Source organism: Orbicella faveolata, unplaced genomic scaffold, assembly GCF_042242905.1.
Source record: "Orbicella faveolata isolate gen_17 unplaced genomic scaffold, um_ofav_v1 contig_12, whole genome shotgun sequence".
In the NCBI taxonomy this organism is placed as follows: domain Eukaryota; kingdom Metazoa; phylum Cnidaria; class Anthozoa; order Scleractinia; family Merulinidae; genus Orbicella; species Orbicella faveolata.
The window spans coordinates 33,205,992-33,219,542 of record NW_028301539.1 but is presented as its reverse complement, the minus strand read 5'-3'; the positions used below and the strand labels follow the sequence as shown (position 1 = coordinate 33,219,542).

Here is a 13,551-nt window from a genome sequence, read left to right as displayed (position 1 = left end):
ACCTGGCTGATGTGCTTGAGTTTGAATGTTTTCATTTTGCCGGGATTTCATTCATTTATCATGATCATGGCTTTGGGTGTGGTTCTGCTCATTGTGTCGATCGTAAACCACATCGGAATCTTCATTGCCATTCGTCGTCATAACAGACGGGTGGTGGAGGTCGTTTCAGGAAATAATTTATCCGTTATATTCAGGCGGGAAAAGAGAGCGGCTATTGACATGTTCATAGTGATCGCTGTGCTTTTGATTTGCTTGGCTCCAGCACTAGCTGTCGATATATCTCGGTTGTTTTTTCCTGACAGGTTTGGTTGCTTGTGGTTGTGGAGCAATAGTCTTGTTTATGTGAATTCCTCCATAAATCCTGTTATTTACTGGGCTCGGAAAAGTGACATCAGGCGTGCTGTAAAATCCACGTTGTCATTTTGAATGCTGAACTGTAACCATTGTCTGGCTTTGTTCAAAATATTATTCTAAAGTAAGGGACCAGTCAAAAAGTATAAGAAGGAGGGGATGGCCCGGAGCACTTGAAAATGCGGAGGATAGAAAACACATGATCCACCCCTTCCATTTGGCAAAAAAATGAGCCGGTGAACCACTGCAAAATGAAAGATGAAAATTACATGACCCACCCCCTAAAAAACGTAACATTTGTGGTTGCGTAATCCAACAAAATCACGTTTTGTGTATGAACTGGTATGATTACGTTTTAGATTTATCAGTTTATTGAATAAAAATCTTACAAAAGCATCTAAAAATTAAAATATAAAATAATTTCTTGTACTCAGAGCGCAATTAAAAAAATGTTATTAAAACTGGAATATTTCCGGCGTTCGGTTCCACCGAGCTTCATCAGCCACGATTAAATGTGAATCTTAAGAAGGGTTATTTGATGTTCATTATGCTCTCGAGGGGGGCTAAAATCGTGTCATATAAAAATTTTCCTTTACTCTTGCAGCTTAAAGTCATATCCGTAAACGCTACAAGAAACATGACCGTAAACCTTGCTCATTGGGCCTCCGGCCTCGCTTCGCGTGGAACAATGATGTATCTAGAAATAAGACTCTAGTGAGCCTGAGACTCACACAGCCAGCAAACTGAGTCCCAGGCCCAAGAGAGTGAGTCCCAGACCACCAGATGACTGATAAATTTATTAAATTTGACTCTTGAGTGACCCTTCCACAGATCTAGAAGCGCTTCTGTAGAAAGTTCAAACAGTTGCGCGCGCATTTCCCTGGAAGGGTACTGGGTACTAGATCTCCTGCGCCTGACTGATTTTGTTGCCGTTATCTTTTCTTTCACTTCTGTGCGGAAAACGCTTTGTAAAGCAATATCGGCATTTCAACATCTAACCAGCAAGCACCGCGCCCTCTGTTTCTCGCTTTTTTCTGGTGAAACAAAACGGCGCCTTACAGTATTCATCGAGTGTCCATAGTCATCGAAGATTCAAATCAGCTGAAGACAGCGCCCCTTTGAGAAACCACACTTACCGGGTATGTTACTTTTCGTGATCATTTCTCGTGCTTGATAGCAATAATTCCTTTTACCGATTGCTTCTATTAGTCTTGAATGAAATATTTTTGTTATTTTGATTCCGCTCTGCGCCTTTGAAATTAACTTTAGTGGTAGCATTTGTGTTTTGTCGGTGCACATCATGACAGTCGACTCCGGATGCAAGATCGTATTTCACGAACATTGCTTATGCGAGTCTCCACAACCTCGACCATTAATAACTGTTCTTTGAATCACAGGTTGGAATTTATTACGTAAAAGGATAAAAATTCTTGATATCACATACTGAAATGCGCTTTATCGTCAAATGAGGCTTTCAATAACTGCAACATTGCTTGCATGAGTGTTTAGTATGGCCCTCAATAAATGACGAAAGAAACCACCTCCATTTTTACATTTTTTACATATTTACATACATACATCAAGCTTTTTACCCTATTAGCAGGTAATTCCATGAAGCTATTTCGTCAAATGATACCAGGTAAAGAAATTGCTTCGCTTAAATTCAGTGTTTTGATCAGTTCTGAAAGAAAAGCCAGCGCTAAAAAGTCACGACGTTTCGACTTCTCCGAGGTCATTTTCAAGTGAGCAAAATTTGACTGCCTTATTTTTGAAATGTTTTTTTTATCAAAGAACTGAAACCAACGCTAAACAAACAGTGCGATTCAATTCGCGCCAAATTATTTGTTTAGAGCAATTCTAGCTAAGATTATTTTATTTTTCCATTGTATATTTTTAACACTTTTTCACATATTTTACCACATTTTAGCGTTCGCCACATTTCTATCAATTATAACTTGTTTTTAACATTTAGAAAATTTTACTCACTTGAAAATGACCTCGGGGAGGTCGAAATGTCGTGACTTTTTAGCGCTAGTTTTTATTTCAAAATCGATTTCTAAGAAACTACTTATTAAGATTAATCAGTTGTACCAAAACGTTAAAACGACTTTCAAGTTAATTCGAAAAGGACAAATTTATGCTATGAATCTTATTTTGTTGTTAACAAAGACGTTGGTTATGTTGCTAATGGCTCCGTCACAAAAGAGAATTTGTACAACCCGGACACGAGTGAATGATTCCATGCCGTTTGCCAGTTAAGGGGCGGGTCTCGGCTTCTTTTGCTACGTAGATTTCTTATGTAGAATTCGAAGATCGCTTTGTCTGGTAATTCCCATACTCTGACTTAATACAAAGAAAACAAGACCAAGCTTAGACTTTTGGCAGAAAGCCTCGCGAAAATTTTGATAAAACGAAAGTGGGCTGTTAAGCTCTCGGTGTTTCAACATCTACTCAGTTTGCACCGCGCTCTCAATTTCCTGCTCTTTGCCGGTGAAACCAACGGCGCGACCTGGGGAAGAGGTAGTTTCTTTCGAGTGTTCATAGTTATCGAAGATTCAAATCAGCTTGACCGAAAGACAGCGCCTTTAGAGAAATTGCATTTACCGGGTATGCCTGTTTTCATTTCTCGTTTTTGATAGCAATTATTATTTTCGCTATTGCTTCTTTTTGAGTGCCTTCTGAATGAACAACATTTTAATTTCAATTCCTTTCTGTGCATTTGATAATCAGCCTTTGTGTTAAAATTTGTAATATTTGTGTTTTGTGTTCTGTTCATTATGACAGTCACACTGACTCAAGATTGTATTTTCACTGACATTATTTATGGTAGTCTCCACCCTGAGCCATTGATAACTGGTCTAATACAACATTGTTAAGCCTTCAAGTATTGCTAGTCGCACCCTCAGCGGTTAGGGATTTGCACGATCGCGAGTTATAAGACCAATTTTTATGCCATTGAATGTGAATATACGAAAGACCACATATTTGAACCCGATTATGCTTGTCTTTACGTTTTCCCCCTCAATTCAAATATATGTTCTTCATATAATCACTTGCAATTGAATTTTTTTTTTCAGGCTTAAATTTCACAGCTACCTAAGGCGTGTACATAACTGCGATGATCTTAACATCATCAAAGGTCAAGGCCTCGCATCTCGTTTAACGCTGAATTTCACCATAGTAAAGGGGTCCCCTTCACGAACTATGATTTCACGGTTGCTAAAGTTGCGTGCATGTTGTTAAAAAAATGTTGTTAAATGTAAAATGTTTATAGTGGTGGACGCACTTAGCAACACCTAGCTAGTTTTCAGGTATGCCACTTAAAAAACTGAAAGAATCAAATATTGCAAATAAACATAATAAGGAGGCATAATAAGGTAGTAGACAAGTTGGCTATTTACAAGCATGATCGAGGAGCTGAACTCGGGACTAGCGGAATGGTTAAAGCGGGACGTGAATCCGCGACCACCGGATTTCAAGTCCGGCGCCCTAACCGCTCGGCCACGCTGCCTCCATAACTACATAACTGCGATGGTCATTCATGTCTTTACATCTTTATCCGCAGTTCAAATATATCGTCTTTCCGATATCATGATATTCTGTGTTTTAATCAGTTCTACCAAAACATTAAAACGACTTCAGTACAAGTTCGAAGAAGGCGAAGTACATGTATGTGTTATGAATCTCATTTTGTTATTAACGGAACGTTGATTATATTGCTAATGGCTTCGCCAATATAATACAAATTTTAAATTGTACACAAAGAGATCTGACTCACAACTCGGACACGAGTAGAATATTCCATGACTTGTTTCAATCTGTTCAGGGGGCGGGTCTCTGCTTCTTTTGCTATGTAAATTTGCTTAAAAGCTTTTATTTTGTCAAAAAAGGCTATTTTCTCTGTGAGTGGGTTCATATGGTCACGATAAGCAGGACTTTGAAGATTACGTACTATCAGCTTCAAAAAACTTTGATTCAGTGCTAACCTAATCTAGCACTCGATACTTCCAGCCACTACCTTGGTTTTGGTCGGGGTCAATCTTTTAGTATCTTTTAGAAGTTTCGTGATGGTTGATAACTGCGGCTGCTTTTGCTATGCAAATTGTTTTACATGACATGAGAGATTAGTTAACAGCACTTTATATTGTGAGGAAACATAATTATAAATAACATGCGAAAGACAGACTGAATAACGTACCTTAGTTTTTTTTTATTTACCCATTGACCTACTTTTAAAACAGTACAGTGTAGGACTGATTTAAATATTGATCTCCCTTAAGTTGAAATTCGATGCTAAAATAACTTATGCTGCCATTTTCAGTAAGTCATGCATCTATTCAGGAGGATTTTATTCTCGATTCTAATCTGCAACGTTGGAAATGGTAAGTAAGTAATGGTGAGCCGAAACACTTTTATCTCCTAGAGTTATTGAACTTCACACAAAGCAAATGCAAGGAAGACGTTAACATGACCTTTACTCTTTGACTCTCGCATTGTGGTGAATTGTTAACGCTTATGCCAAAAGTCGCGAGGAAGATTTTTATCAGTTCAAAAAAATGCTCTTGATGTCTCACCTAAATGTCTGTAGTTGCTTCAAAGAAATCTGTAACAACCACTCCATCAGCCTGCGAATACAACTGCCTCTCATTGGTTGACTCGTAGTCTTTAACGTCTTCTTTACAATTGTATTTATCTGCTACTAGTTGACATTAGTCGCTGGCGAGGGTGAGAGTCACCTATCACAACAATAATTTTTCTTTTCCTTTCATTTTAAGATTACATGTTATTTGGTCCGCGGATAGCAAGTGCTAATCTAGGCGGGCCACTATCAAAGCGCCCATCCTCACTTAAACAAACTGGCGTCATTTTTTTATGCGTATGTCCTCTTATTGACCATAAATTGTGTCATAACATTGTCAAAGTGGCTGTGGAACCACGATCCGCAGGCGAGTGGTTCTGCTGTAAACTTTGACAATGTTATGATGAAATTTATCGTCAAAAAGATGACAGACGCATAAACAACTGACGTCAGTTTGTTTTTTACAATAACAAGACCCCAAAATGGTCAAATGCCGGGAATAAATGAGGGGAAAAGACACCGTAAACTTACCGTAAACAAAGATAAGTGAATTCTATTCAAAATGACGAGAACAGTGTCAATAGCTTTTCTCGCTTTTTGATTGGCTACTTCAAAAAGTCCATAAAACCTCATTGGTTAAAACGTTGACAGTTTGACAGCTAAAAGTTGAACTTGAAAGCTTGCATAAATTAACATTTTATCCGTCTGTACTCTTATTGATGATAAAAGTGAGCCAATCAGCGCGCGAGAAATTAGTCAGTTATTGAAAAGGAAACTTGATGTTTATTTTGCAAAACTATCTGTCAACAAATCCATTTTACAAGTGCGGACTAGATTTCTAGTCCTACCAAAATTAGTCAAACCTTTACCAGACTTCAAAAGCTCCGTCGTTCTTCCTCGGCAGAGTAGGACAAATTAAGTGCCGATTAATTAATGGCTTTATTTCACCGCTGGAAGTTATACTTGTGATAAGATTCGGGCAAAAGAAGTATTGAGACATTCAGGCTTTAAAATGCAATTTCAAGCCTTTAAAAAAATATATCCCTCTCCTCCCCTAGACAAACAATGTCGCCATACCTCCCAACTCAAATGCGTTTTCCGATTGAAGGAGAACGTGTCACGTGTCGTGGGTCAAAACTTCCTAACTCCCTAGCTAGGGAAACAACAACTTGAACTTTCAACTCGCATGTGATCAGGTCGTCCTCCTTGAAACCGCGGCAAATTTGTGAGCCAGCCGGCGTCAAGCAAACGATTTCTTCGCATTTTTTACCACCGACCGGTTAGCTCAGTGGTAGAGCACCGGACTAGACGTGCGGGAGGTCGCAGGTTCAAACCCCGGCCGGACCAACACTCAGGGTCTTTAAATAATTGAGGAGAAAGTGCTGCCTTTGTAATGACATCTGCAAATGGTTAGACTTTCTAGTCTTCTCGGATAAGGACGATAAACCGTAGGCCCCGTCTCACAACTCTTCAAAATTAATTCTGTGGGACGTAAAAGAACCCACACACTAATCGAAAAGAGTAGGGGACGTAGTTCCCGGTGTGGTGGTCTCTCATCTGATGGTTAAATGCTCGGAGATATTAGCTGCATAAGCTACTCTGAAATCCGAGGGTAAATAAAGTGATGTATGTACGTATGTACGTATGTAGGTATGTAGGTATGTAGGTATGTACGTATGTACGTATGAACGTATGTACGTATGTACGTATGTAGGTATGTAGGTATGTAGGTATGTAGGTATGTAGGTATGTACGTATGTACGTATGTAGGTATGTACGTATGTACGTATGTACGTATGTACGTATGTAGGTATGTAGGTATGTAGGTATGTAGGTATGTAGGTATGTAGGTATGTAGGTATGTAGGTATGTAGGTATGTAGGTATGTAGGTATGTAGGTATGTAGGTATGTAGGTATGTACGTATGTAGGTATGTAGGTATGTAGGTATGTAGGTATGTAGGTATGTAGGTATGTAGGTATGTAGGTATGTAGGTATGTAGGTATGTAGGTATGTAGGTATGTAGGTATGTAGGTATGTAGGTATGTAGGTATGTAGGTATGTAGGTATGTAGGTATGTAGGTATGTAGGTATGTAGGTATGTAGGTATGTAGGTATGTAGGTATGTAGGTATGTAGGTATGTAGGTATGTAGGTATGTAGGTATGTAGGTATGTAGGTATGTATGTATGTATGTATGTATGTATGTATGTATGTATGTATGTATTTTACCATTTTTGAGTTGGAAGGTATCACAAAATTCTCAATGACTGGTCCCGGGGGAAACAGTTAGTTTTGTTTCCCTTCGGCCCAGTCATTAAGTGCTTAATGTTTCTTCTTACGTCTAAGACATCGCAGACCACATCACCTGTGCATTGAACTGGGGACAGGGCATTAGGAAGTTATCCCTTCTGTTGTTTATTAATTAACAGCTGCTACTGCGAGCACTGGACGGCAACTATTAGCCGGGTACTGGGGTCAGAATATCGCCGCGGCCCGCCCGGGCAATGATAAGGAGAAGCCACTGAAAGAAGTGTGTCAGACCAGCAAGTATGACATCTTGAATGTTGCATTCCTCAACACGTTCTTCGACTCCAGAAATCAAGGTAAAATTAAAAAAAACTGAGAAAGTATTTGTAACAAACGTCGAATCTCCGTCCCTTGCTAATATTTACGAGAATCAGTTATTTGTACAATCGGCAGATTTCCCGTCAGAAAACACCCTTGAGGGGCAGTGTCACGGTATTTAAAATTATTTCTCTAACGTACAAATTTCCTCTTCCAGTGGAAGGAAGACCAGAATAATAGTTTTCTAAGGCAGAAAACGTCAGCAAATGAACATGAGGGATTATTGCGCGAGAAAATAAGATGGATTGCAAACGAAAAACTTGTAAGGGCTTGGCCAATTCTTTCGAAACAAAACGATACAAAAAAGCATTTTACAAAAATATCAAGCTTTTCGATTGTTATTTTAAACATTTACAGTCCGTTCAAAGATTTAGTTATCATAATTTATTATAGTCTGCTACGTATATTTTAGGTTACTTTTAAAATGTACATTAAAATATATTTGTATTTTTTATTTCTTTTAGATCGTTTGCCTGCCTTAAACTTTGCGGATCACTGTACTCAGAGTATCTCCAAAACAAACCCTTACCTTCTCCGTTGCCGCGAAATTGAAGAAGGAATAAAAGAATGTCAACGTCTTGGAAAGAAAGTGCTAATTTCTATCGGAGGAATAGGCGCGGATGGAACTCTTGCCTCTCCGGCAGAAGCAAGGAAGTTTGCCCAGACCTTATACAACTTGTTTCTTGGCGGAGATCGAAGAGCAAAGGAGCTTAGCCTCAGACCGTTTGGATCGTAAGCGATATTCACATAAACACCTTTCTGTATTTAATCCAGTGTAACCCAGTCAGAGTCAAAGCTGACTCTGTTATCAAAAGGAGTCCATGGGCTTATAGCTGTCCCTACTCTGAATCCTGTTTCTCTTAATCACCAACGGACGTACAAGCTAATTCATACCCCCATCGCGGTGCAAGGTGGGGGGGGGGGGGGGTTGATGGAATCCCCCTTGGGTTTTTGTTCTGTTGAGGTACAGCGGAATAAATTTACATTGATCAGATAGCCCTGGGCTTGCTCTACAAGTTGATGCCATTTTTGTTGATCATGACGTCATATGACCCACCATCTTGGATCCGCTATCAAAAAGTCAAGAAATAACGGAAATTAATACAAAATATACAATATACAAATTCGTCAATTTCTGCAATTTGATGTAGTAAACTGTAAAAACTACAGAATTATGTCAAAAAAGTTGATTTTTGGCTTTGCAGTTGCCATGGCAACGTCAAAAATGATAGACGCACAGGCGACATATCAAAATTTCTGGGGAGGATAAATGAAAAGTTTCAGCCCCTTACAGTAAATCGTCTTTTCAAAAATTCGAAAATACCTTATGGGAGGGTGGCATCCCACCCCCTTGTACGTCCGAGGGTTAACTGCTCAGCTGCCAGTGTACAATTTTAGCCTCGTCCAACAACCGAGACGAATCATTGACCAGGACAGATGACGGTTGACGATTTCACTACATATTGAAAGCCCAAAAGTAAGTTTTCAATTCTCGTTGAAAGATCAAAGATAAAGTTAATTAGTGTAAAATTTGCCTTAGCTTCGATCCTATTACCAGTCGCTACAGGAGAAAAGAGAGAGAAGCGAAAATCAAGCCCATTTTTCAGCTGATTATTTGATTAAGATTAATGAAATTTGGTTCAATCATACACTGTATGCATCACGATTATAAAATAGTTTTAACAGCTAGACGAAGTTAAATGGGAGCTTGCAGAACAAAATATTATGATTAATCATGATAATTTGTTTTATCCCCAAAGGGCAGTAATGGACGGTGTGGATCTCAGTATCGAGGGGGGCCGGCCTGAATTCTATCCTGATTTCATACGGGAACTACGCAGACTCATGGATTCCGAGACAGGCGCAGCTAAGAGAAGCTATCTGATAACAGCCGCACCTCAATGTCCGTATCCTGACCATAATTTGGGACCAGAACGAAAAGGAACTGGTAAAACCCTTTATGAAGTACCCTAAGAACATTTCCTTTTTTTCACGTTTGTCCGCCGTTAAGCGGGGCTTTTCACGGTAACGCGCGCAGTGCGATACTTATAGTCAATAGTGCCTTTATGGCACGCTTCGATGGCATAGCAGGCGAGTTTGGTTGAGACATAGTTCCAGTAATTAAATCATGCCAAAATTCCCATGGCGAGACGAAACAAGCCTGATAAGCTGCCAAGCCTACTAAAAAAGGTACGATTAGGTATTTACCGTACCTGAAATTGGGCTAAGTGACCATCAGATATAGCTTGATATCATAGCCATATCAGGTCAGTCACTGGAAATCGCAGGACACCATGGCAGTAGAGATGGTTTCTTATTGGCATATTATTGCGAATTTAGGTACGGTAAACGAACACCATTGTCCTAAATCTGTACTATAATACAGGGAAACGTGAAGTCAGCATTCGAGCCTAATGAGACATTACGCTGGCGTTCAACGAGGCGTCTAGAAGTATTACTACTTCCAAACCTGACCCTCTAGTAAAATGCAAGTAAAGCAAAGGGTTGCCCCAGCATTTACGTCGTTGTGGCCCGTTTAGATTCCTGGGGGAATAGAGGAACTATAAGTGGAGAGTCTTCCAAAGATCACTACACAATGACCCTGCCAACCAGTACATCACAAACCAGAGTCTAGTACCCAACCATAAGAATGAAAACTGATAATTATTTATGCTGTGTTGTTTCGATATCAATGTTTCAGCATAACCTTCTTTTCATTTTTATTCAGCCTTGAAGGAGGCAAGCGAGTATGTTGACTACCTCTTCGTTAAATTCTACAACAATTATTGTCACACTGGTAATCAAACGTCATTCCCTACAACTTTGGGCGAATGGCTGTCTTTTGCGCGATCAAATAATGGGCCTCTGGTCTTTGTTGGGTTGCCAGCTCATGCTTCAGCCTCTAGTGACGCCATTCAATATAGGTCACCCAAAGAATTGCAAGTCATTTATGAGGTTTGTTAGCTTCATGTCATCTTTCATTTATGTTTACTGAGGATCTTCACTGGCTAAGGAAAGTACTATCGTGTTTTGATGCGGGGGTGGGGGTGGGGGGTGGGAGAGGAGGAGTACTCCCAGAAAAAATTGGTGGGCGTGTGAGGCCCGCTTCCAAAACCCCTTACTAGTATTTATGACCAAAATCTGCGATTTTCTCCGACCCTATTTGTGACCAGACCAAAAAATTCGATACCCTACTTATGACCGTTGCGGCTGACAGAGTGGCCCCAAAAATAACTTTTGAAGGGCTTTTGTTTATGGTCTTATCGATAATGATGGAAAAGTAGCTTCTTCCAAACAACATACCCAGTTCAAGACTAGGGTACAAAAACCATATCCTATTTAACACCAAAATGGCCGAAATCGATACTCTATTTATGACCAAAACGGCTGAAAAAACATACCCTTTGGGGCCACACATATCTATATAGACCATACATATAAAGGAGTAACCCAGGGTTCTGATGCATCATATTAATGTAGATATCAAGACTTGTCGCCTTTGGCATGTCAGAGTGAAACACTGATGTATAAAACTGTGAACTGATGTATGAAACTGTAAATAGATTGACAGGACATTCTCGTTCCCAGTGCCGCAAGTTTCCAGTTCAAAACTGATTTCCTTTAGTTTGAATTCCCTTCGCTGAAGTCCGTTAGGGACTTTTGTTGAACCTATTTTGTCTTTGCTGTTTTCAGCTGCAATGTTCAAACACATTAAAACAACTAATCTTTCAACTGAGTTTCAAAACTAGCCGTTCAATTTTTTTTTTGCAGGAGTTAAAAATAAAGCCATTCCTTGGCGGGATAATGCTGTGGGACGTCTCTTGGGACCAGAATAACATTATTGATGGGAGCAGATATTCTGACCATGTGTTCGCTCTTTTGAAAGACACCTTAATAGTGAGGCCTTCTGGCCCAGGTCAAGGAACTACACAAGGTACAGCCATGACCCATATTAATTGAAACAAATGTACTTAAAACCGAAGGAAGGTATTCTGTAATTTTTCATGTATTTAAAATAAAAAACAAGGAGGCAGTGTTTCATCACATTTCCAAACACCAGTAGGAGAATACATTAATCAGAACAAGATATGGTGTGATATTGGAGGACAAGTCAAAGTTCCCTAAGACAATTTTTTGAATCTGCTATTACATTCGTAACACGTGATACTTACGTTTCCCAAGTTTTTGAGATCTCATAGCTGGTTGAAGGATCCAGATTTTTCACGTACTATAACACAACAGGCGAATCTTCTTAAAACAGCCATTGCCTAGTCCACTACAAATAGATTTGATAAACTTGTCTTTGGAAGAGGTTCATGCATCTATGTGTGTGTTCTCTTACATCATCATCTCTTGATCGGAGAAATTCAATACGAAATCTATACAAATTACAATCAGATGTCTAAAGCACTGTCGATTGTGATTTCTTTTGATTGGACTTGATGGATTAGTAGTAGTTTTAGCATTATTGTCAATCTCTTTGGCTCTTTGTTGGTTCATGTTCTTTTTTTTTTTTTATTATGCAGCTTCTTCTGGTTGCGCAGAGAAACCAGATGGTCAGTATCCAAACTCATCTGATTGTTCCAAATATTACACGTGCCATGGTGGTGTCATGTTCGAGAACAACTGTCCACCCGGTCAGTTGTACAATGCGGAGACTAAAGTGTGTGACTGGTCAGTGAATGTGAAGTGCTGATTACCGATAGCTTGCTTGAATAGTTTGGTGCATTTATAATAATTGCGACCTATGGGTGGTGCTTAAAATAAAGTGGGAATATAACACTCTCATCTGTTTCTTAATTAAGGTGTTACAAAAATAAAAATAAAGAAAAATAAAGAACATAAAGAGGAGCGATGGTTGTAAACTAAGTGATGTTTCCCAGAATTGTTTCGCTATTCCCACGGAGGAGGTTTTCTAAATTTGATATGAACTACAAAAATGAAATTAGAATATCAAACTAGACTCAAACTAAAATGATTAAATTATTAATAATCGCTCAAAATTTATCAAGAACTTTTTCAATTTACTTTAAAAAAATGTTAAAATGTTTTCCCTCTATTTCTTTAGGGAGAGTTTTGCACTGCTCATGTAAAAAAATATGAATATATCAGTTAAGCTAAGCTCTTAAAGCTTTAGCTTAAGACAATGATTACCTTTGTTTTTGTTATATAAAGTAGCCAAAATTCTGTGAAAAAAAAAGCTCTTGTCTGAAAGCCTCTCAGACCTTAAGGAGTTTAGTTGAACAAGGAAACACTCATTTGTTACAAGGGAACAAGTGATAGGTTTTTGGATTGATTTGAAGAAATAAGAGATATCTCTACTATTGACTTGAACGGAATTAAAAATTTGGGAGCAAGGCAGAAAATGCAACATGGTAACATCTATTCACCAGGGAATCCCTCCGTCTGAAAATGTAGATGAGGAACCGCAAAATCATTCAAATAGCAGGCTAACTACAGGTGCAAAGACCAGACATTAACTTTTGCTGAAAATCATCGATTAATCCAGGTTGACGGGAACCAACTTCAAGAATTCAACTGATAATTACGTGTAACCCGACTCTTGCAAAACGTTACAAAGGAATAAGTCCTTTTGCTATGACTAAAAGCGAAAAATGTAAATAACGTCTTCTTGTGGGTTTTGATCTGAGTGTTTGATGTGATTTCTTGTCTTCAAGAAAACGCAAAGGCTCTTTGTCTGATTTGGTTTATTTCATCGTCGCTGAACTGGATGTCATCCCCAATGATGTAAAATGGCGCCCATTTTGAAACTTTCAGAAGAGGTATAGGGGACACTCTTGCTTCTGTTTAGTACATACCCGTTGTGAAGATTTCAAAAAAAGATAGAAATAAAATAGTTCAATTTGCTACAGTAACGAATTATCTTATTACGATAAAATATATGTAACACTACATGTCTGAAAGCTACATTTCAACCCATTTCGTACATATACCATCCCCAGAAATCGTTTCATTAAAATTATACAGTAAAAC

The 13,551-nt window shown here is 38.9% G+C and overlaps 1 protein-coding gene across 2 annotated transcripts; it reads left to right on the top strand.

Annotated features, from left to right (window-relative positions):
- Positions 1-4,577: 4,577 nt before the first annotated feature.
- Positions 4,578-13,429, top strand: LOC110057846 (uncharacterized). Of its 2 annotated transcripts, XM_089283375.1 has the most exons (7): positions 4,578-4,733; positions 7,362-7,535; positions 8,022-8,289; positions 9,318-9,505; positions 10,286-10,512; positions 11,329-11,491; positions 12,084-13,429. In XM_089283375.1, the coding sequence occupies exons 1-7, from the start codon at positions 4,679-4,681 to the stop codon at positions 12,251-12,253; spliced, it is 1,245 nt and encodes a 414-aa protein (XP_089139501.1). In that variant the 5' UTR covers positions 4,578-4,678; the 3' UTR covers positions 12,254-13,429. The 2 variants fall into 2 exon arrangements, with proteins under 2 accessions (XP_089139501.1, XP_089139502.1); XM_089283376.1 differs by lacking the exons at positions 4,578-4,733; positions 7,362-7,535 and having other exon boundaries at positions 7,982-8,289; positions 12,084-12,408.
- The last annotated feature ends 122 nt before the right edge of the window (positions 13,430-13,551 follow it).

Bases quoted from the DNA above. Each gene is read 5' to 3' on its own strand.
- LOC110057846 (XM_089283375.1), top strand. From the start codon at position 4,679: ATGCATCTATTCAGGAGGATTTTATTCTCGATTCTAATCTGCAACGTT. The intron at 9,506-10,285 runs GTAAAACCCTTT...ATTTTTATTCAG, and splicing joins ACCAGAACGAAAAGGAACTG to CCTTGAAGGAGGCAAGCGAG. The intron at 11,492-12,083 runs GTACAGCCATGA...TTTATTATGCAG, and splicing joins AGGTCAAGGAACTACACAAG to CTTCTTCTGGTTGCGCAGAG.